At 42.3% G+C, this 25,456-nt stretch overlaps 1 protein-coding gene across 4 annotated transcripts in view; it reads right to left on the minus strand.

Moving 5' to 3' along the window:
• LOC106582708 (synaptotagmin-2) overlaps nt 1-25,456 on the minus strand; it is a 92,938-nt gene that overhangs the window by 14,750 nt on the left and 52,732 nt on the right. For 2 of the 4 annotated variants that reach the window (XM_014166042.3, XM_014166039.3), the window contains exons 2-3: nt 1,963-2,193; nt 1,665-1,825 (exon numbers count right to left, since the gene is read on the minus strand). In XM_014166042.3, the coding sequence (XP_014021517.1) occupies nt 1,665-1,825; nt 1,963-2,164 (363 nt within the window). In that variant the 5' untranslated portion in view covers nt 2,165-2,193. Of the gene's footprint in view, nt 1-1,664; nt 1,826-1,962; nt 2,194-12,027; nt 12,326-25,456 lie in introns of those variants that run through there. The other 2 variants (XM_014166040.3, XM_014166043.3) reach the window with 2 other exon arrangements.

Genomic DNA, 25,456 nt, shown 5'->3' on the forward strand with positions numbered 1-25,456 from the left:
ACACAACATCCTGAAATATATCTATATATTTGATAGAAATAATACTACATTTCCCTAGTAATGCTGAGTGTAAAACATGGCTCAACATACCCCACTCTCCCCGACAGCACACATTTTAAAATGATGACAACAACAATATCAAGAGAACAGATAGGATAGGGGGTTATCGACATGTCTCCCTAAAACTGTTGTAAAGTGCTGTTGATGAAAGGTCAAAGGTTTTTACTGATACACCAAGGAATGCTTAATGACCATTTGTTGTTGGTCCAATCGACATAGATATTGACAGAAACGTTCCTGAGTCCCTCCAACAAAAGAAACAATTATATAGTAAATAAAACAGGTAGCCTTATTGTTATGTAGTGTGTAGTTTAGTAGGCAAATAACTCTTGGGAGATACACTACCTGATCAAGAGTATGTGGACACCTGCTTGTCGAACATCTCATTCTCCACTCTTCTGGGAAGGCTTTCCACTAGATGTTGGAACATTGCTGCAGGGACTTGCTTCCATTCAGACACAAGAGCATTAGTGAGGCCTGGCTCGCAATCGGCGTTCCAATTCATCCCAAAGGTGTTCAATGGGGTTGAGGTCAGGGGTCTGTACAGGCCAGCAAGTCAAGTTCTTCCACACCGATCAAGACAAAACATTTCTGTATGGACCTCGCTTTGTGCATGGGGGCATTGTCATTCTGAAACAGGAAAGGGCCTTCCCCAAACTGTTGCCACAAAGTTGAAAGCACAGAATCGTCTAGAACGTCATTTTATGCTATAGCGTTAAGATTTCCCTTCATTGGAACTAAGGAGCCCGAACCTAGCCCGAACCTTGAAAAACAGCCCCAGACCATTATTCCTCATCCACCAAACTTTACAGCCAGCACTATGCATTGGGGCAGATTCTTCCATCGGACTGCCAGATGGTGAAGCATGTTTCATCACTCCAGAGAACCCTTTTCCACTGCTCCAGAGTCCAATGGCAGCAAGCTTTACACCACTCCAACCGACACATGGCATTGCGCATGGTGATCTCAGGCTTGTGTGCGGCTGCTATGGAAACCCATTTCATGAAGATCCCAACAAACAGTTATTGTGCTGATGTTGCTTCCAGAGGCAGTTTGGAACTTGGCAGTGAGTGTTGCAACCGAGGACACAGGCGCTACGCGCTTCAGCACTCGGCGGACTTGTTCTGTGAGCTTGTGTTGTCTACCACTTCGCGGGTGAGCAGCTGTTTCTTCTAGACGTTCCCACTTCACAATAACAGCAGTTACTGTTGACCGGGTCAGCTCTAGCAGGGCAGAAAATTGACGAACTGACTTGTTGTAAAGGTGCATCCTATGTTTGTCTATGGAGATTGCATGGTTGAGGGCTCGATTTTATACACCTGTCAGCAACGGGTGTGGCTGCAATAGCCGAATCCACAAATTTGAAGTGGTGTCCACATACTTTTATGTGTATATATAGCGTTTGTCTGTCAGCTATACCGAAGTCATATCTGGTCATGTTTCTCTACTCTCATCATCAAAAAATAAGTAACTTGTTGCTTTTTACAAGACTTTTGCATTCAGATGAAATAAGAACCCTGAGTGTGATATAAGTTATGTCTTTGGGAGTTGCCTGTTCTTAGTGAACTCAGCTGAGTTTATATGCGGAGCCTGAAGCACCATACCTCGTCCCCTTTCATGTTCTTCATGTTGAAGCCATCCTTTCCCTTCTTGCCCTTCTTGTTCTTCTTCTTCTTGCAGCAGCACTTCTTTATAATGCAAAAGCAGCAGGTGAGGATGAGGAGGGCGGCCACCACAGCAATGGCTATGATAGCCCAGGAAGGGACTGCAACACAAACACACAGTATGGGTTAGATTAAGCTCCTTTGAGATTTTTCACTTTGGTCTTTTATGTTCCAACATTATACCATGCATAGTACATGAGTATGAGTCAGAGGTGGGAAAAAAACAGGGAGGACTTACGTGGGATCTTATCGATCTCGTTCAAGAATTTGCTCTTGATCTCTTCGAACATGTCATTCTTGGACTCTGTACCATTGCCTGGGGGTTCAGCCACTGTGGTGGCGATTGCTACGGCTGGGGCCGCGGTCATGGTGGCACCGGTGCCCGTGGGCTCTGGACCTACCATGGCCTCCGGCTTATTCTTGAACAAGTTCCACTTCATCGTCAATGACTAGGCCACGCACACAGTCCCTGGGGTAAGGCACAGACACACAGAGAGGGACAGTCAGTTGTTATCACCAGCAGCACAGGCAATGAAGTGCGTAACCTTTAATATAACACACACACACACACATGCACAAAAGTAACAAAATGGATGATTTCCCAGGTGACTCATTGTGACCAAACTCAATGCCTTATCGCTGTGTCAGACATTAGAACAGTACAAGGCTGAAGAGGTCCGTAGAGAAAAGGACTTAGTCCACATCTCAGACTCTGAGGATAAAAATAATTGTGTATAATGTGCCAGCCAGTAGGCCTGCATCCTTAATGTACTATGAACTCCTGAATAAAATCAACTCAGGGATGAAAAAGTTAATCTAATTTGTTTGAGGAATGAGACACAGTATCATAAAGATCCAATGTAGCCATTTTTATGTCAATATTAAATCATTTCTGGGTAACAATTAAGTACCTTACTGTGACTGTTTTCAGTCAAAACGGTCAAAAAGAAACAAAAATCTATTTTTTGGCAAAGAGATATTTCTCAAGCAATAATTTTTTGGGGACTGTCTGTGAGTGGTTTGAGGGGGAGGGGAAAACTGAAGAAAAAAAAATAGCTTTTATTGGCAGAGAGGTTTGGAACTCTCTTTCTTTATTGGTCTATTAACTAATTGACTGCATGGTGATGTCACCAGGTAGGCCAAAACTCCATCCTACCCAAACGGGCTGACATTTCAGATGGTCTTTCCAAACAGCTCTTACACTAAAATGGCATTATAAGAATGTTTTGAATTTCACAGTATTATTCCAACCTCAGAAAAATATAAAATACAGGAAATCATGTTTTTGATGGCAATGGGCCTTTAATAACCTCTCTTTTGTATCGTCTGAGATCCCCAAAGATTGGAAAGCTGCCACGGTAATCCCACAATTCAAAGGGAGAGACACTCTAGACAGAAACTGATATAGACCTATATCCATCCTGCCCTGCCATTCAAAAATCTTCGAAAGACAAATTAACAAACAGATCACCAACCATTTCGAATCCCACCGTACCTTCTCCACTATGCAATCTGGTTTCCGAGCTGGTCATGGGTGCACCTCAGCCACGCTCAAGGTCCTAAACGATATCATAACCGCCATCGATAAAAGACAGTACTGCGCAGTCGTCTTCATCGACCTGGCCAAGGCTTTCGACTCTGTCAATCACCACATTCTTATCGGCAGACACAACAGCCTTGGTTTCTCAAATGACTGCCTCGCCTGGTTCACCAACTACTTCTCAGATAGAGTTCAGTGTGTCAAATCGGAGGGCCTGTTGTCCGGACCTCTGGCATTCTCTATGGGAGTGCCACAGGATTCAATTCTCGGGCCGACTCTTTCCTCTGTATATATCTATGATGTCGCTCTTGCTGCTGGTGATTCTCTGATCCACCTACGCAGGCGACACCATTCTGTATACATCTGGCCCTTCTTTGGACACTGTGTTAACAAACCACCAAACGAGCTTCAATGGCATACAACACTACTTCCGTGGCCTCCAACTGCTTTTAAATGCTAGTAAAACTCAATGCATGCTCTTCAACCAAATGCTGCCCGCACCCGCCTGCCCAACTAGCATCACTACTCTGGACAGTTCTGACTTAGAATATGTGGACAACTACAAATACCTAGGTGTCTGGTTAGACTGTAAACTCTCCTTCCAGACTCACATAAGTATCTCCAATCCAAAACTAAATCTAGAATTGGCTTCCTATTTTGCAACAAAGCCTCCTTCACTCATGCTGCCAAACATACCCTTGTAAAACTGACCATCCTACCGATCTTTGATTTTGGCGATGTAATTTACAAAATAGCCTCCAACACTCTACTCAACAAATTGGATGTAGTCTATCACAGTGCCATCCATTTTGTCACCACTGCGACCTGTATGCTCTCGTTGGCTGGTCCTCGCTACATATTCGTCGCTGGTCCTCGCTACATATTCGTCGCCAAACCCACTGGCTCCAGGTCATCTATAAGTCTTTGCTAGGTAAAGCCCCACCTTATCTCAGCTCACTGGTCACCATAGCAGCACCCACCCATAGCATGCACTCCAGCGGGTATATTTCACTGGTCATCCCCAAAGCCAACACTTCCTTTGGCCGCCTTTCCTTCCAGTTCTCTGCTGCCAATGACTGGAACAAATTGCAAAAATCACTGAAGCTGGAGACTTATATCTCCCTCTCTAACTTTAAGCACCAGCTGTCAGAGCAGCTTACCGATCACTGTACCTGTACAAAGTCCATCTGTAAATAGCACACCCAACTACCTCATCCCCATATTGTGATTTATTAAATGTTTTTCTCTTTTGCACCCCAGTATCTCTACTTGCACATCTTCATCTGCACATCTATCACTGCAGTGTTAATGCCAAATTGTAATTATTTCGCCTCTATGGCCTATTTATTGCCTGACCACCCTAATCTTACTACATTTGCACACAATGTACATAGATTTTTCTATTGTGTTATTGACTGTACGTTTGTTTATCCCATGTGTAACTCTATGTTGTTGTTTTTGTCGCACTGCTTTGCTTTATTTTGGCCAGGTGGCAGTTGTAATTGAGAACTTGTTCTCAACCGGACTACCAGGCAAAATAAAAGGTGAAATAAAAAATATATAAATAAATAAAAAATATATTACATGAAGGTCAATGGAATCAAATTCTATCAAGACCCTCAGTCCCTTGTGAAAGTCAATATTCAACATTACAGAATTACATCACGGTCAGTTAGGGATTAAACAAAAAATTAATGGTGGGAGTTAATACAAATTCTACTTGAAGTGGAAAATGTGCTAGATAAATATGGCTCCCAATCCAAAATTAGTTCCAAAGAGGGCTATCTTCCAGTTATAATGAGTGATCTGTTTCCTCTGAAGGAATGGCGAAGACTTAGGTGATTATACGTGTCTTCTGAAACAATGATCTCCACAAATTTGAAATGAGGCACTTGTGACTGAAACATCCTTCTTTCTTGCAAATCCTAATAGGATTAGCATGGATGCTGTACTGAAACAATTTACACTGTGAGAAGGTGAGATGGAGAGGCTGATTGGTAATTATCACCTTTGAATGCATATTAGACCAACGGTTATATCCCCCGGTTATTGCCAAATGCTTTCCCAAAAGTTCTTAGTAGTTGCCATTATCGTGTAATGATTCATATTTACAAAATGTATAACAGTGAATGACTTCTCAAGTCTAATAAGGGACATTCTCATTACAAGAAACAAAAAATGTGACGGATGAGATCACTGTGCAAATGCAAAGACATACAGTGGTGTAAAGTAACTAAGTAAAAATACTTTTAAGTATTACTTAAGTTGTTTTTTGGGGTATCTGTATTTTAATTTACTATTTATAACTTTTACTTTTACTCCACTACATTTCTAAAGAAAATATGTTATTTTTACTCCCATTCATTATCCCTGACACCCAAAAGTACTGCCAAATTCACGAGAAAACGTGGTCATCCCAGACTCGCTAAACACATATGTTTAATATGTAAATGATGTCTGAATGTTGGAGTGTGCCCCTGGCTTTTTTAAAATGTGTTTACAATTGTGCCATGTGGTTTGCATAATATAAGGAATTTGAAATGATTTATAGCATTTACTTTTACTTTTGATACTTAAGTATATTTAAAACCAAATACTTTTAGACTTTTAATCAAGTAGTGTTTTACTGGGTGACTTTCACTTTTACTTGAGTCATTTTATATTAAGGTATCTTTACTTTTACTCAAGTATGAGAATTGGGTTATTTTTCCACCACTGATAACATGAAGCAAACGCATACTGTGGATTCTCTTTCTACTCATCTAACCTGATGGATGCAATTTTAGCAATAGTGTTCATCAATCTGACCGCAATCCTCATTCACGAACCACAACCATAAAGAATACGATAGCATGAAACGCTATAACCACGTACTGTCTTCTTTAGGGATTTCTATACACTACAAACATACTGACAAAATCAGTTCTCCTCTCAGGCCTTAGCAAGCTTCATATAATTCTGTGCCAGTTCTGTGTTGCTCTCATGGGCAGCGACAGGAGGGGAGAATAGGGAATGTACATTAGAGTCTGACAAATGATGTCCCAGAATTCAGAGCTACACCCTGGTCATTCTCAGGGGTGATACCAGCATATGATTAACATTTACAGATCACGGTGATACTCTTTGTGAGTCATGCTCATCTTTGATTGGGTAGGGCTGAGCAAGGCTGAGCAATGGCACAATAGTATGAAAAGGGTGCCTCTAACCTAGAGCCAGCCACTCAACAATGCGTAGGATAAAGAGCTATTTGTTCCCACATGGGCATTGTTCGGATCTGCCTCCCTATTGTCCCTATTCTGTTGTTCTCCCAGGAAAGGATATCTAAGGTGAAAAATGACACAGGCATAATCCTCTATTCTGCACATATGGAATTGGTTGTAGATCCATTACTCACAAAATCAATAATGGCAGATGACGAGAAGAAAGTAGATGTGCAACTCACAAGACAGAGGCATCTCTTAGATCCTATTAGTCTGGTAATAGATTAACCCGATCCATCTCTCCTGACATCTACAAACACTCTCTGGAGAATTAGCTGATGCAAAATACCATCATTGGAGAATGATGTTTGACAATATTTTCATACACAGTGAAGGAGTGTTGGTTTGTAAACTATTGAAAATGGATAGAAACTGGATATTAATTAAGATTATCTGCTTATAGTATATATATACAATGAGGTTGTAATGGTAGTGGTGTGTTTGTGGGTGTTTGTGAGTGTGTGTGTGCGTGCGTGCGTGCGTGCATGTGTGCATGTGTATGTGTGTGTGTGCATGTGTCAAATAAAATGTTATTTGTCACATGCTTCTGTAATGGGAATTGTAGTGTTTGTGCTTTTCTTATAACCAATGTCTGTGTCCTATTCATGTGCTGTTCCAATAACCAATGTCTGTGTTCATGCAAGTGGCTGACTGTACAAATCACACCTATCAGTACCTGCAATTTGGCAGTACGCCCAGACCGTGTTTTGAGAACGAATGACCGAGAACGAACGAAAGACATCTCAGTTTCAAGGTCTCAGCTTAGAGAGGAGAAGCCTCGTAAGTGTTCTATCACATGTTTTGAAACAATATTGGTCGGTCACATGAATGAAACAACACGGTAATGATTAATTAATTATGCTAAATCACGCAAATATAACTTGTCTGTGTATAGCTGTATATAAGACAACTGCTGGGTCTGCCCAGGGAGAGATCCTGATTGACATGTGTACTATGGTGCATTGAGTTGTTTGGAACCTCTCCAGTGCAATGACAATAAACAATGATTCATTTAAGATTGACTTCGAGTGTCCCTGTGTAAAACAAATCCCACAACACTTCATCAACAACAGGTGTAGACTGACAGTGAAATGAGTACATATGGGTCCTTCTCCACAATGGAGATATCTAATAAAAATAAATAAAAAAAATAATAACACAAGGAATAAATATACAATGAATAACTTGGCTATATACACATGGTACCAGTACGGAATCGATGTGCAGGGGTACGAGGTAATTGAGGTAGATACACACATATAGGTAGGGATAAAGTGACTAAGCAAAGGGATAGGTAATAAACAGTAACAGCAGTGTATGTGAATAAAAAAAAGTTCATGCAAAAAGGGTCAATGCAGATATTTCGTGTAGCTATTGATTAACTATTTAGCTAACTAGTTAGCAGTCTTATAGCTTGTGGGTAAAAGCTGTTCAGGGTCCTGTTGGTTCCAGACTTGTTACATCGTTATCGTTTGCCATGCGGTAGCAGAGAGAACAGTCTGACTTGGGTGGCTGGTATTTGATCATTTTTAGGGCCTATCTCTGACAGGTCCTGGATGGCAGGGAGCTCAGCCCCAGTAATATACTGAGCTATATGCACTAACCTCTGTCGCCCCTTGAGGTCAGATGCCAAGCAGTTGTCATACCAAGTGGTGATGCCAGTCAAGATGCTCTCAATGGTGCAGCTGTAGAACTTTTTGAAGATCCGAGGGCCCATACCAAATCTGTTCAGCCTCTTGAGGGGGGAGAGGCGTTGTTGTGCCCTTTTCATGACTGTGTTGATTTGTGTGGACCATGACAGTTCCTTAGTGATGTGGACACGAGAAACTTGAAGCTCATGACCTGCTCAACAACAGCCCTGTCGATGTGGATGGGGGCATGCTCGCCCCTCCATTTCCTGTAGTCCATGATCAGCTCCTTTGTCTTGCTGACATTGAGGGAGAGATTCTTGTCCGGGCACCAAATGGCCAGGTCTCTGACCTCCTTCCTCTAGGCTGTCTCATCATCTTCGGTGATCGGGCCTACCACCGTTGTGTCGTCTGCAAACTTAATGACGGTGTTGGAATCGTGCGTGGCCATGCAATCGTGGGTGAATAGAGAGTACAGGAGGGGACTAAGCACGCACCCCTGAGTGGTCCCCGTTTTGAGGGTCAGCATGACGGATGTGTTGTTGCCTACCCTCACCACCTGGGGACGGCCTGTCAGGAAGTCCAGGATCCAGTTGCAGAAGGAGGTGTTTAATCCCAGGTCCTTAGCTTAGTGATGAGCTTGGATGGAACAATGGTGTTGAACACTGAGCTGTAGTCAACAAACAGCATTCTCACATAGTTGTTCCTCTTGTCCAGGCGCGAAAGGCCAGTGTGGAGTGGAATAGAGATTGCTTAATCTGTGGATCTGTTGGGGCGATATGGGAATTGGAGTGGGTCCAGGGTGTTAGCTCAGTCATATCATTACATGGTCACTCCTATCATTGCTTTCCTTACCCTTACCCCCTGGCAGATATCTCAACTTGGATGTCAGCCCACCATCTCAAGCTCAACCAAGACAAGACAGAGCTGCTCTTCCTCCCGGGAAGGCCTGCCCACTCAAAGACCTCTCCATCACAGTTTACAACGCCACAGTGTCGCCCTCCCGGAGTGCAAAGAACCAGGGTGTGACCCTGGAAAACACACTGTTGTTCTCTGCAAACATGAAAGCAGTGATTCGCTCCTGCAGGTTCAGGCACTTGTCCTCTCCCGTCTGGACTACTGCAACTCGCTGTTGGCTACGCACCCCGCTTGTGCCATCAAACCCCTGCAACTTATCCAGAATGCTGCAGCCTGCCTGGTTTTCAACCTTCCCAAGTTCTCCCATGTCACCCCACTCCTCTGCACACTCCACTGGCTTCCAGTCAAAGCTCGCATCCACTACAAGAACATGGTGCTTATCTATGGAAAAATCAAGAGGAATTGCCCCTCCCTACCTTCTGGCTATGCTCAAACCCTACACCCCAACCCGAGCACTCTGCCACCTATGGGAACGCAGCTCCTACTCCACCCAGTTCAAGCTCTTCTCTGTCCTGGCACCCCAATGGCGGAACCATCTTCCCCTTGAAGCTAGGAAATATCTTCTGAAAATATCTCAAACCCTAAACTCTTCAAACATTAAATAATCATCCTACTTACCTGGTGAACCTATGCTATGGGGCGATAGTCATTTAGACAGGTTACTTTGACATTTTTTGGGCACAGGGACTATGCATCTAGATATTACAGACTGGGTCAGGGAGTGGTTGAAAATGTTAAGGAAGACACTTGCCAGCTGGTCAGCGCATGCTCTGAGTATGCCTCCTTGTAATCTGTCTGGCCCTGCGGCCTTGTGAATGTTAACCTGTTTAAAGGTCTTACTCACATCAGCTACGGAGAATGTGATCACATAGTCGTCCGGAACAGCTGGTGCTGTCATGCATAGTTCAGTGTTGTTAGCCTTGAAGCATGTACATAAGGTATTTATCTTGTCTGGTAGGCTTGCGTCACTGGACAGCTGCTGGGTTTGCCCTTGTAATCCGTGGTAGTTTGCAAGACCTGCCACTTCCGACGAGCATCAGACCCGGTGTAGTAGGTTTCGATCTTAGTCCTGTATTGACGCTTTGCCTATTTGATGGTTCATCAGAGGGCATAGCGGGATTTCTTATAAGCATCAGGATTAGTGACTTACTCCTTGAAAGTGGCAGCTCTAGCCTTTAGCTCAGTGCGGATGTTGCCTGTTATCCATGGTTTCTGTTTGGGATATGTACGTACAATCACTGTGGGAACAACGTCATGTGCCTGTATGTCTGTGTGTATCTTGTTGTCTGTGTGTGAGAGGCTCTCCAATGTTGCAAGCTTCCCAGAGGTTTATCATTCCCCTCTAAAAGGGCTGGAAGACAAACTATCTGTCTCAGTTTATACAAAAGGCAATTTCTAGGGCCCATCTAAATGAGCAAGCAAGGCAATTGGACAGATTTGTCATACATGGCTGGCAAACACAGAGCTTAACCCTGATTACATGTGTCCTCACTGGGGACAAACAGACACACACAGGCCTACAACAGTTATTCACTGACACTAGATCCAGACAGCCTAAGATAACAATGTGCACCCCATTTTGTATACATTTTACCATCAAGAAGAATGTTACATTGTCAAACCAAAAGCTTTTTGTTGTATTGTTTGGATGTAAAGAGATGCTTCAATGCAGCTGACATATTACAACATATATGATTCAGAATTGTTGTGTTGTGTTGAATTATACAGTTCTTTACCTAAGATACCAAGCATAAAGGCAATGGTATCTGTAGGAAATTCATTGTCTAGAGTGGCAACAGACAGTGAAATGATCGAAACATGGGTCAGCAGCAACAGTAAAACAGTATTCTGTCAAGTCTGTGGCTGGGATTCAATGCAAGGTGCCTTATAACACACGGCTATAGGTAATTTATGTTTGAGCCGGCATATGCATTATTTATCATGAATGCAAACGGCCCAGAAAATGCCTTTGACAGCCGCATTGTCGGCTGTATAGTGCGCTGCTCTATAATGCACCTTGGATTGAATTCAGGAATGTGTATTCATTGACCTATAGTCCACAAATCAATAGACTGTGCATCTTCAAAAGGTGCAGTGTAGTGTTCTAAAAACCTTAAAATAGCTAGAGGCTATACGATACCCCACTCCGCAAGACGTGTTCCATTCAAGACTACTTGTGAAACATTACAGGAGACAAACTAGTTGTTGCTGAGCAAATCAAATCCAGCTGAATTGCCTCTGTCTGATATCCAGTCACTTACAGCCGGCCTGAGGCCATGGTAGCCAATGGAGTTTGGGATCTGACCAATCAAATGACAAATTACTTTACAGATAGAATGAAAATGGCTAATATAGACATAGCTGCTTACACCATGCCCTCTCATTTATCGATATATGACAATCTGAACAGATAAGGAGAATTATATGACAAATTAAAATGATTCCTGCCAAACAAATGGACATAATACATCACAACTGATCATAACAGTCCTAACAGTAATTCTCACAGGCTATATTCCAAAACTGTATAATAACTTACTGTCCTTGTCTCACTCTCATCTTGTTTAGTGGCTGTAAGGCGAAAGAGACAAGAAGAGAATGCTATGCATTCTATCTAGGTCAGTAGTATCTACCTCAAGCCTGCAGGTACTGCAGGTACACTTACATTCCAATTTCTGCATCTCTGCAGCTCAGCACTGGACAGCTCCACTTAGCTAGTTGCAAACCTGAAGCCCCAGATACACACCATACAAACACAACACAAACCAATGAAATCTTCCAATGATTTTCAGATTCCTAGGACAAATCTTCAAATGACAGAAGAACCATTGTCATTCTGATTCATTTATAATCAACAATGTTCATTATGAAAGTTGTCCCAAAATGACCTGAATTTCTATATCATCTGCTGGTTATCCTTAACAAGGAGGAAATGAGAGCGAGGTAGAAAGTCTTACCAGTCTAATGTGATATTCGCACTGGCTGGGTGACCCATCCAATAATCAGACTCGTAGGGCTAACGTTTCAGTGTCGTGGTAACATCCCCTGAATTCTCCCATAAGCAGAGACTGCAGTCTCTCCTCTCACTTCTCTCCACTGCAGCAGAGCAGGGCAGTACTCTCCCTCTCTTTCTAGCCCTCTCTCTCCTGTACACACCGTCTCCCCCCTTTCCCACCCTCAATCAAATACCCCCTCTGTCAATTCTCTCCTCCCTCACTGTCTCTCCCTCAACATACACACTCTCTCCAATTGTCTCTATTTCTCTCTCCCTCTCTCGCTCTCTCTTTCTCTCTCCTCATTTGTGATGCTGCTCACACAGTATGCTACGCATCGGTCTAGCATCTGATGGAATGGCCATCGTAAAGGATCAATATGCAAATCCACTTGTCTCTGTTCTTAGAGGTTGTGGAATGGCTCACTGATTTACTGACAGGAGAAAGGGATAGAAGAGGGAAGAAAAGAGAGGCATGGAAGGAGAGAGAGAGATGAGAGGAGAAGAGGAGAGGAAAAAGAAGAGAGAGGGGAGAAGGAGGGAGATAGAGGTGAGGATATAGAGAAAGAGAGAGAGAATGGGGAGATGAGGGATGTGGTTACTGCATTTTTTTGAAAAGGGTGCTGTTTGTAAACTATTTAAAGTTACGCTGAAGTTAAAAGGGTAATACCATGCACTGTACTGTGTATACCAGTATTTCATCTTCAGCATACGACCATGAATAAATATTCAGTCCTCCATCTGTAGTGTTTGATATGCCATATTAGGAGTATAAAATCACTCACTATAGGCCAAGAAACCCCTTTTACAGTACCTTTAAAGTACCAGTCAAATGTTTGGTTTTTCTTTATTTTTACTATTTTCTACATTGTAGAATAATGACAAGAATAGTAGTAAGAAAGTCTGCCCTACAGTATGTGAGTCAAGATTGTGCTAAAACTGCTGGGGAATTACATGTTGTTTTGCTTTGTAACACATGGCAGTTTTGCATATCCCATCCACTCATCCATTTAACTCCAGCTGAAATAACCCTTCCAACATATTGTGTCCTTTCATTTGTACAACAAAGTGGCAACATAACAGCAATATTCATGTTCTAACAGATGTGTTGCCATTTCCTTGCACTCTCATCCCCTATAGTTTGATCCAAATCCTCCATCAGCATTCCAGTGAGGACTTCTTGGTGGAAGAATCCTATTTCTGCTCATTTCCAGAACTCTCACAAGGCGCCTCCTGAAAGAATACCTTGGCTCCATCCGCATTTGTGGGGAATTGAACAGCTGGTGAAAGCCAGGCCGCTTAGCGGGCACTCTGTTGCTGCTATGTTTCAGCGTGTTATGACTCCTTTTCACCAGATGGGGGCAGTAGTTAACTCACAGCTCACGCTGCATCACTTTATGTTAATCTGCACTGTGCATGGTCGGTTATGGCCTTGGCTGGAGGAAGTAAAGAGTTGTTGTTGTGCTGCGTTCTGATTCCTGGCTCTTGCTGCTGGTGAATCTCTGACCATTCTGTACACTTCTGGCCCTTCTTTGGACACTGTGTTAACAACCCTCCAGACGAGCTTCAATGCCATTCAACTCTCCTTCCGTGGTCTCCAACTGCTCCTAAACACAAGTAAAACTAAATGCATGCTCTTCAACCGATCGCTGCCTGCACCTGCCCGCCTGTCCAGCATCACTTCTCTGGACGGTACTAACTTAGAATTTGTGGACAACTACAAATACCTAGGTGTCTGGTTAGACTGTAAACTCTCCTTCCAGACTCACATCAATCATCTCCAATCCAAAGTGAAATCTCGAATTGGCTTCCTATTTCGCAACAAAGCATCCTTCACTCATGCTGCCAAACATACCCTCGTAAAACTGACCATCCTACCAATCCTCGACTTCGGCGATGTCATTTACAAAATAGCTTCCAATACCCTACTCAACAAGCTGGATGCAGTCTATCACAGTGCCATCCGTTTTGTCACCAAAGCCCCATATACTACCCACCACTGCGACCTGTACGCTCTACTGTATTTATTTATTTTATTTATTTTGCTCCTTTGCACCATATTATTTATATTTTATCTTTGAACTTTCTTCAAACTACAAATCTACCATTCCAGTGTTTTTCTTGCTATACTTTATTTACTTTGCCACCATGGCATTTTTTGCCTTTACCTCCCTTATCTCACATCATTTGCTCACATTGTATATAGTCTTATTTTTTTTTCTTCTACTGCATCATTGATTGTATGTTATTTTACTCCATGTGTAACTCTGTGTTTTTGTATGTTGTCGAACTGCTATGCTTTATCTTGGCCAGGTCGCAATTGTAAATGAGAACTTGTTCTCAACTTGCCTACCTGGTTAAATAAAGGTGAAATAAAAATAAAATAAAAAAAGAAGCAATAAAACTGTCCTAATTTAAACTAGTTGAGTATCTAGAGCATCAGCATCTGTGGGTTCGTTACAAGCTCAAAATGGCCAGAAACAAAGAACTTTCTTCTGAAACTCGTCAGTCTATTCTTGTTCTGAGAAATTAATGCTATTACATGCGAGAAATTGCCAAGAAACTGAACATCTCGTACAACGATGTGTATTACTCCATTTACAGAACAGTGCAAACTGGCTTTAACCAGAAAAGAAAGAGGATTGGGAGGCCCCGGTGCACAACTGAGCAAGATGACAAGTACATTAGAGTGTCTAGTTTGAAAAACTGATGCCTCACAATTTTTCAACTGGCAGCTTCATTAAACAGTACCCACAAAACACCAGTCTCAACGTCAACAGTGAAGAGGTGACACCCGGATGCAGGCCTTCTGTTGGAGTCGTGCCTGGCCATGCAGTCATGAGTGAACAGGGACTACAGGAGGGGACTGAGCACGCACCCCTGAGGGGCCCCTGTGTTGAGGATCAGCGTGGCAGATATGTTGTTCCCTACACTAACCACCTGGGGGCGGCCCCTCATGAAGTTCAGGATCCAGAGGGAGGTGTTTAGTCCCAGGGTCCTTAGCTTAGTGATGAGCATTGAGGGCATTATGTTGTTGAAAGCTGAGCTGCAGCCAATGAGTAGCATTCTCACATAGGTTTTCCTTTTTTCCAGGTGAGAAAGAGCAGTGTTGGCTGCAAAAAAGATTGCATGATATGTGGATCTGTAGGGGCGGCATGCAAATTGGAGTGGGTCTAGGGTTTCTGGGATAATGGTGTTGATGTGAGCCATGACCAGCCTTTCAAAGCACTTCATGGGTACAGACGTGAGTGCTACGGGTTGGTAGTCATTTAAGCAGGTTACCTTAGTGTTCTTGTGCACAGGGACTATGGTGGTCTGCTTGAAACATGTTGGTGTTACAGACTCAGTCAGGGACTGGTTGAAAATTTCAGTGAAGACACTTGCCAGTTGGTCAGCGCATGCTCGGAGTACACGTACAGGTAATCCGTCTGGCCATGTGAATATTGACCTGTTTAAAGGTCTTACTCACATCGACTATGGAGAGCTTGATCACACAGTCATCCGGAACAGCTGGTGCTCTCATGTATGTTTCAGTGTTACTTGCCTCGAAGCATGAAAATAAGGAAAAACCGCACACTCAAGGAGCTCAGATGCAAAAATGTACAATCCAACGTTTCGACAGCCAAGCTGTCTTCATCAAGGTTGCCTCGAAGTGAGCATAGAAGTAATTTAGCTCATCTGGTAGATTCATGTCACTGGGCAGCTCGTGGCTGTGCTTCCCTTTGTGGTCTGCAATAGTTTGCAAGCCCTGCCACATCCGACTAGGGTCGGAGCCGGTGTAGTATGATTCAATCTTAGTACTGAATTGACACTTTTTCTGTTTGGTGGTTTGTCGGAGAGTATAGCGGGATTTCTTATAAGCTTCCGGGTTCGAGTCCCGGTCTTTGAAAGCGGCAGCTCTACCCTTTAGCTCAGTGTGGATGTTGCCTGTAATCCATGGCTTCAGGTTGGGGTATGTACGTACGGTCACTTTGGGGACGACGTCATCGATGCACTTATTGATGAAGTCAGTGACTGATGTGGTATACTCCTCAATGCCATCGGAAGAATCCCGGAACATATTCCAGTCTGTGCTAGCAAGACAGTACTGTAGTTTAGCATCTGCTTCATCTGACCACTTTCTTATTGACAGAGTCACTTGTGCTTCCTGCTTTAGTTTTAGCTTGTAAGTAGGAATCAGGAGGATAGAATTATGGTCAGATTTGCCAAATGGAGGGCGAGGGAGAGCTTTGAACGCATCTCTGTGTGTGAAGTAAAGGTGGACTAGAGTTTTTTTTCCTCTGGTTGCACATTTTACATGCTGGTAGAGATTAGGTAGAACGGATTTGAGTTTCCATGCATTAAAGTCCCTGGCCACTAGGAGCGCTGCCTCTGGATGAGCGTTTTCCTGTTTGCTTATGGACGGATACAGCTCATTGAGTGTGGTCTTCGTGCCAGCATCGGTCTGCTGTGGTACAGTTGAAGTCGGAAGTTTACATATACTAAGGTTGGAGTAAATAAAACTTGTTTTTCAACCACTCCACAAATGTCTTGTCAACAAACTATAGTTTTGGCAAGTCGGTTAGGACATCTACTTTGTGCATTGCACAAGTAATTTTCCAACAATTGTTTACAGACAGATTATTTCACTTATAATTCACTGTATCACAATTCCAGTGGGTCTTTAAACAGTTTGGAAAATTCCAAAAAATTATGTCATGGCTTTAGAATCTTCTGATAGACATCATTTGAGTCAATTGGAAGTGTACCTGTGGATGTATTTCAAGGCCTCCCTTCAAACTCAGTGGCTCTTTGCTTGACATCATGGGAAAATCAAAAGAAAACAGCCAAGACTTCAGAAAAAAAATTGTAAACCTCCACAAGTCTGGTTCATCTTTGGGAGCAATTTCCAAATGCCTGAAGGTACCACGTTCATCTGTACAAACATTAGTTTGCAAGTATAAACACCATGGGACCACGCAGCCGTCATACCTCTCAGGAAGGAGACATGTTCTGTCTCCTAGAGATGAATGTACTTTGGTGCAAAAAGTGCAATTCAATCCCGGAAAAATTTTGGGAAAAAAACAGCAAAGGACCTCGTGAAGATGCTGGAGGAAACCGGTACAAAAGGATTTATGTCCACAGTAAAACGAGTCCTATATCGACATAACCTGAAAGGTCGCTCAGCAAGGAAGAAACCACTGCTCCAAAACCACCATAAAAAAGCCAGACTACTGTTTGCAACTACACATGGGGACAAAGATCGTACTTTTTGTCCTCTGTTCTGATGCAACAAAAATAGAACTGTTTGGCCATAATGACCATCGTTATGTTTGGAGGAAAAAGGGGGAGCCATGCAAGCCGAAGAACACCATCCCAACCGTGAAGCACGGGGTTGGCAGCATCATGTTGAGGGGGTGCTTTGCTGCAGGAAGGACTGGTGCACTTCACAAAATAGATGGTATCATGAAGTGGGAAAATTATGTGAATATATTGAAGCAACATCTCAAGACATCAGTCAGGAAGTTAAAGCTTGGTCGCAAATGGGTCTTCCAAATGGACAATGACCCCAAGCATACTTCCAAAGTTGTGGCAAAATGGCTTAAGGACAACAAAGTCAAGGTATTGGAGTGTCCATCACAAAGCCCTGACCTTAATCCTATTGAAAATGTGTGGGCAGAACTGAAAAAGCGTGTGTGAGCAAGGAGGCCTACAAACCTAATTCAGTTACACCAGCTCTGTCAGGATGAATGGGCCAAAATTCACCCAATTTATTGTTGGAAGCTTGGGAAAGGCTACCCAAAACGTTTCACCCAAGTTAAACAATTTAAAGGCAATGCTACCAAATACTAATTGAGTGTATGTAAACTTCTGACCCACTGGGAATGTGATGAAAGAATTAAAAGCTGAAATAAATCATTCTCTCTACTATTATTCTGACATTTCACATTCTTAAAATAAAGTGGTGATCCTAACTGACCTAAAACAGGACATTTTTACTAGGATTAAATGTCAGGAATTGTGAAAAACTGAGTTTAAATGTTTTTGGCTAAGGTAAACTTCCAACTTCAGCTGTGTATAGACGGCTACGAAAAATATAGATGTAAACTCTTGGTACATAGTGTGGTCTACAGCTTATCATGAGATACTCTACCTCAGGCGAACAAAACTTCGAGACTTCTTTAGATTTTGTGCACCAGCTGTTGTTTACAAATATACATAGGCCAACACCATTTGTCTTACCAGAGGCCGCTATTCTATCCTGTCTTAACTTCTATGGGCTAGGTGGGACGCTTACAAAATATATAACAATTATTTAACCTCTCTAGGGTATGTGGGACGAAATCGTCCCACCTACTCAACAGCCAGTGTAATCCCGTGGCGCGATATTCAAATACCTCAAAAATGCAAAAACTTCAATTTTTCAAACATATGACTATTTTACACCATTTTAAAGACAAGACTCTCGTTAATCTAACCACACTGTCCGATTTCAAAAAGGCTTTACAACGAAAGCAAAACATTAGATTATGTCAGCAGAGTACCCAGCCAGAAATAATCAGACACCCATTTTTCAAGCTAGCATATAACATAAACCCAAACCACAGCTAAATGCAGCACTAACCTTTGATGATTTTCATCAGATGACAACCCTAGGACATTATGTTATACAATACATGCATGTTTTGTTCAATCAAGTTCATATTTATATCAAAAACCAGCTTTTTACATTAGCATGTGACTAGCATGTGACTAGCATTCCCACCGAACACTGCCGGTGAATTTACTAAATTACTCACGATAAACGTTCACAAAAAACATAACAATTATTTAAAGAATTATAGATACAGAACTCCTCTATGCACTCGATATGTCCGATTTTAAAATAGCTTTTCGGTGAAAGCACATTTTGCAATATTCTCAGTAGATAGCCCGGCATCACAGGGCTAGCTATTTAGACACCCAGCAAGTTTAGCACTCACCAAAGTCAGATTTACTATAAGAAAAATGTTATTACCTTTGCTGTTCTTTGTCAGAATGCACTCCCAGGACTTCTACTTCAATAACAAATGTTGGTTTGGTCCCAAATAATCCATTGTTATATCCAAATAGCGGCGTTTTGTTCGTGCGTTCAAGACACTATCCGAAAGGGTAAATAAGGGTGACGAGCATGGCGCATTTCGTGTCAAAAAATGTCAAAATATTCCATTACCGTACTTCGAAGCATGTCAACCGCTGTTTAAAATCAATTTTTATGCCATTTTTCTCGTAAAAAAAACGATAATATTCCGACCGGGAAAGCCTGTATACGTACAAAGAGAGAGAAAATAAATACATCTCGTGCCCTCGTGCACAAGCGTAAGTCTCAGAGTACTCTGACCAGCCACTATCCAAACGCGATAATGTGTTTCAGCCAGAGGCTGCCTCGTTATCATTCAGCTTTTTCCCGGGTTCTGAGAGCCTATGGGAGCCTTAGGAAGTGTCACGTTACGGCAAAGATCCTCAGTCTTCAATAAAAAGAGCCAAGATGAACAACAACTTGTCAGAGAGGGCGCTTCCTGTTTGGAATCTTCTCAGGTTTTTGCCTGCCATGTGAGTTCTGTTATACTCACAGACACCATTCAAACAGTTTTAGAAACTTTAGTGTGTTTTCTATCCAAAGCCAATAATTATATGCATATTCTACTTACTGGGCAGGAGTAGTAACCAGATTAAATCGGGTACGTTTTTTATCCGGCCGTGTCAATACTGCCCCCTAGCCCTAACAGGTCTTAGAACCTGCGAACTGTATGTTAATCATGTCGTCATTCAGCCACGACTCTGTGAAACAAGATATCTTTTTAATGTGCCGTTGGTAGGATATACGTGCTCGTAGTTTGTCTATTTTATTATCAATTGATTGTACGTTGGCTAATAGGATGTCGTCCACGATATCTCTGTCTTTTCCTCCTGTGAATGACAGGGATGAGGGCCCTGTCAGGCGTCCGAAGTAAATCCTTCCCGTCCGACTCGTTGAAGAAGAAGAATTCCTCTAGTACGGGGTGAGTAATCGCTGCCCTGATATCAATAAGCTATTTTCGGTCATAAGACACGGTGGCAGAAACATTATGTACAAAACAAGTTACAAATAACGCTAAAAAACATACACAATAGCACAATTGTTACGGGATCGTAAAACGGCAGCCATCTCCTTCGGCGCCATTATTATTGATCAGTTTTGCCCCAGCTCCAATAATCAACTTATCACAAACTTCAGTTTAGAATGCAATAGTTTAATCAGCTGTGTTTGCTAAGAGTGTGACACCACTCCGGCCCCCGAGGACTGGAGTTGCCCATCCCTGATATAGATGTAGGCTGTTAAGATTGTGTTTCAAGTCAATGGATTTCATCCTTAGTATGAACAGTTTCATTTAGACCCTTGTCAAAAAGCATTGCCTCCAAATACATAATGTGTAACCACAGTAAATATCAAGATGCTTGTACTCTACACAAATCACATGAGAGAGAATTTCCTGTAATGTAAGGCCAGGACAGTTGAAAGGGATACCATGTTGTTGGCTGGAATTGAGAGTAATCTCTCTCTCCCAGGGTATGAATTACCTCTGACAATAACATAACCCAAATGTAGTCCTATGCTGTACCTGACCTATTTACAGAAGGTTGTGACACACACACAAACATATATAGTTGTGCTACTGTCATCTCTCTCATTAATCCACTAATTAAAGACTCTGGTGACTATAGATTCTATAGTCTGGAAATGTGCAGTCTAACCCAGGTCGTGACATTCTTACCCCTGCCGAATTAAGTAGTCAGAGTGGCCTGAAGTTTTTGAATATGAATGTAAGAAGTCTTCTGCCGAAGCTTGATTTTGTGAATATATGGATAAAAACTGCCGACCCTGACGTATTTCTGCTTTCTGAAGCCTGGCGTAAAAATCTATTACAGACAAAAATATTGGCATAAATGGTTACAATGTTTTTCATACAGATCGTAAATCTAAGGGTGGTGGTGTTGCTGTGTATGTAAAAGACAAGTTCTCGGTGGTCGTTCTGACTTCTGTTATTAAACCTAAGCAATTTGAATATCTGTCTTTGAACCTAAATCTTGGCTAAATATTGTTATATCTTGTTGTTATAGACTTCCATCTGCTACTGTTGGCTCTCAGATTGTATTTTCAATTTATTATCACAGAATGTCAATTCTGAGTTTGTCCTGATGGGTGATCTGAGTCAGGACTGGTTAACATCTAGCTCTGATCAACTCAAAATTCTATGCAATACCTATAATCTCACTCAGAGAGCACTTGATTCAGTGTATCATGCAGCCCTCAGGTTCATTACAAATCAAAAATGTCTAACACATCATTGTGATCTCTACAGCGCTGTTGGCTGGTCGTCATTGACCTTGCGTAGGCTTAAACACTGGTATACACTGATTTATAAGACCATATTGGATAAAATGCCATTTTATCTCTGTTCTTTTTAGTCAGGTCGGTAAATAAATATCAATTATGGTTCCATTGTAATTTGCTTCTAACAGTACCATAAATTAGAACAGGTCATGGTAGAAATAGTTTTAGATACTTAGCTCTGTGGTCCTGGAATTCTCTCCTGAACATTTAAAAATTTGATGATCTAGTTTCGTTGGTGGAGTTTAAACACTTGATCGATGTATATATCATAGAAGAGTGTAATTGTCTTTAGGCCAAATGTTTTTGTTGTACTGTATGTGTGTTTATAGTTTTGTTTAATGTTGTGTTAGTGTATGTAAGTTGTTTTGTCTGAAACGTGGTTCCCCTTGCTGCTATTGGACCAGGTCTCTCTTTATCTCAATGAGAAAACCTGTATAAATAAAGCAAAAAAAATACAACCAAATCTATAAATTGTCTGAATTGAAACGTGGCTGTGGAAATCAGTTTATTGCTGCAATATGAGACCAACCTGACCCCACGTAATAATGTAACGTTTACTGTATGCTCATTGAAAAGTTTAGGGAAGTTATCTAGGACTATATTTTCTCAGTGTTTCTGCTAGACAAAATATCAAAGATGATTACGGTTGTATATAATGTATATATACCAAACTGGGTTTTCACTGTTTGAGGAGTGACAAAGAATGATCAAAGAAGTGGGTCTTAGCTCCAGGTTATAACAGTACTTTGACTGAACCAGAAAAACACAAAATTAGAATAATTGATATCCAAAGTATTTTCAAATCAAATCAAATCAACGTTTATTTGTCACGTTCGCCGAATACAACAGTGAAATGCTTGCTTACAGGCTCTAACCAATAGTGCAAAAAAGGTATTAGGTGAACAATAGGTAAGTAAAGAAATAAAACAACAGTAAAAAGACAGGCTATATACAGTAGCGAGGCTATAAAAGTAACGAGGCTACATACAGACACTGGTTAGTCAGGATGATTGAGGTAGTATGTACATGTGGATATGGTTAAAGTGACTATGCATATATGATGAACAGAGAGTAGCAGTAGCGTAAAAGAGGGGTTGGCGGGTGGTGGTTGGCGGGACACAATGCAGATAGCCTGGTTAGCCAATATGCGGGAGCACTGGTTGGTCGGCCCAATTGAGGTAGTATGTACATGAATGTATAGTTAAAGTGACTATGCGTGTATGATAAACAGAGAGTAGCAGCAGCGTAAAAAGAGGGGTTGGAGGGGCACACAATGCAAAAAGTCCGGGTAGCCAATTGATTACCTGTTCAGGAGTCGTATGGCTTGGGGGTAAAAACTGTTGAGAAGCCTTTTTGTCCTAGACTTGGTACTCTGGTACCACTTGCCAGGCGGTAGTAGAGAGAACAGTCTATGACTGGGGTGGTTTTAGGGCCTTCCTCTGACACACTCTGGTGTAGAGGTCCTGAATGGCAGGCAGCTTAGCCTCAGTGATGTACTGGGCCGTACGCATCACCCTCTGTACTGCCTTGCGGTCAGAGGCCGAGGAATTTCCGTACCAGGTAGTGATGCAACCAGTCAGGATGCTCTCGATGTTGCAGCTGTAGAACCTTTTGAGGATCTCAGGACCCATGCCAAATCTTTTAGTTTCCTGAGGGGGAATAGGCTTTGTCGTGCCCTCTTCACGACCGTCTTGATGTGTTTGGACCATTCTAGTTTGTCGTTGATGTGGACACCAAGGAACTTGAAGCTCTCAACCTGCTCCACTACAGCCTCGTCGATGAGAATGTGGGCGTGCTCGGTCCTCCTTTTCCTATAGTCCACAATCATCTCCTTAGTCTTGGTTACGTTCATCCACCTCTGGCCTGCTCGCCTCCCTACCTCTGAGGAAGCACAGTTCCCGCTCAGCCCAGTCAAAACTGTTCGCTGCTCTGGCACCCCAATGGTGGAACAAGCTCCCTCACGACGCCAGGACAGCGGAGTCAATCACCACCTTCCGGAGACACCTGAAACCCCACCTCTTTAAGGAATACCTAGGATAGGATAAAGTAATCCTTCTAACCCCCCCCCCCCCCTTAAAAGATTTAGATGCACTATTGTAAAGTGGTTGTTCCACTGGATATCATAAGGTGAATGCACCAATTTGTAAGTCACTCTGGATAAGAGCGTCTGCTAAATGACTTAAATGTAAAAATGTAAATTGAGGGATAGGTTGTTATTCTGGCACCACCCGGACAGGTCTCTGACCTCCTCCCTATAGGCTGTCTCGTCATTGTCGGCGATCAGGCCTACCACTGTTGTGTCGTCTGCAAACTTAATGATGGTGTTGGAGTCGTGCCTGGCCATGCAGTCGTGGGTGAACAGGGAGTACAGGAGGGGACTGAGCACGCACCCCTGGGGAGCTCCAGTGTTGAGGATCAGCGTGGCAGATGTGTTGCTACCTACCCTCACCACCTGGGGGCAGCCCGTCAGGGAGTCCAGGATCCAGTTGCAGAGGGAGGTGTTTAGTCCCAGGATCCTTAGGTAAGTTATGAGCTTTGAGGGCACTATGGTGTTGAACGCTGAGCTGTAGTCAATGAATAGCATTCTCACATAGGTGTTCCTTTTGTCCAGGTGGGAAAAGGCAGTGTGGAGTGCAATAGAGATTGCATCATCTGGGGATCTGTTTGGGCGGTATGCAAATTGGAGTGGGTCTAGGGTTTCTGGGATAATGGTGTTCCATAAACTAGCCCGTTGGGAAAGGCAAAAAGTATTGTCTTTGTGATAACAGCAGGAAAATAAATGTAAGCAATTTTTTCAGGAGCTAATTAGAACATAGTTTCCACTCGGGATAGTTTTATCTAACAACCTGTTTTATCTCTATCACCTTGTTCCAGTACTGCAGGCATTGAATTGCCATGGGGGGAATTCAGACCAGAGTTAGGAAAGTGTAAATGGAACTTTATTCCCTTCTTGTGGCCTTTTTTCTGTACTTGTATTCTGAGCCAGTGCCAGCAAGGTACACATTTGGGGTGGAGATCAAATAAATGGAAGTGAGGCGGAGGTGTATCTACAGATACGTCGTATTCTGACTTTGATTTAATTTCCTCATAATTTCGTCACCTTTGCGCTTGAGGAAATGATGAATAAGGTCAAGCAAGTGGAAAAACATCTAATAGATTTTTTCCCATTCTCCATGTACTGTCATTCACAAATTGATAAGGGCTATTGATAAGAGCTACGGTAGGTCAAATAGTAATCAGTTTGGATAAGGGGATTGTAAATATATATGAACATTGTTTTAGATCTATTTTACCTTATGGTCGTTGGAGACAAATATGAAACCAGTCACATGGCAGCAAACTGAAGCATATCAACATGACAGGTAGGCTATGTGTGCATCTTTCCCACAATGAAGTGCTGTTATGCAGAATTTAAATTGCATGGCCTTATATCTTGCAGGGATGAATTTTGGAGACACACGCCAAGTGAGATGACAAGCCAAATCTGTGCAGTGACAGTCGGGCCAAACATATCCTTTGTGCGTTCCAGAATGTTTTTAATTTCAGCCTTTTTTTGAATAATTTGTATCATGTTAAATATTTGGCACTATCGGTAGCTATCGGCGGTAATACTCACACACATTCTTAACTGTCACTTGGTTAGTTCCCTTAAATGTTAGGCCTATATTTGGCATCATTCCATTACATCGTTAGTTTCCCTTTCTTTCCTCTGTAATGTCCGTGTGGTTGATCCTGAGGGTCACTAGCAATAGTGGATCACAGAAGTAAAGAAGTAAATAAGAAGTTGTTCAATCATTTTGGACATGTAGCCCACTTCATGGAATCATCATGGAATCAGGATCCAGGTTTCAGCCTGGCAGTTTAAACCTGGTTCCATGAACAGTGAGGATTAGGGTAAATTTATAGGACTATTGGTGAACACTTACTGTTAGAGTTTTCTCCCCTTCCAATATTTAGAGATGTAGGATCGTAATTTGATCAAATGTTTAACTTGTAGTGT

This window comes from Salmo salar, chromosome 22, assembly GCF_965601325.2.
Source record: "Salmo salar chromosome 22, fSalSal1, whole genome shotgun sequence".
Taxonomy (NCBI): domain Eukaryota; kingdom Metazoa; phylum Chordata; class Actinopteri; order Salmoniformes; family Salmonidae; genus Salmo; species Salmo salar.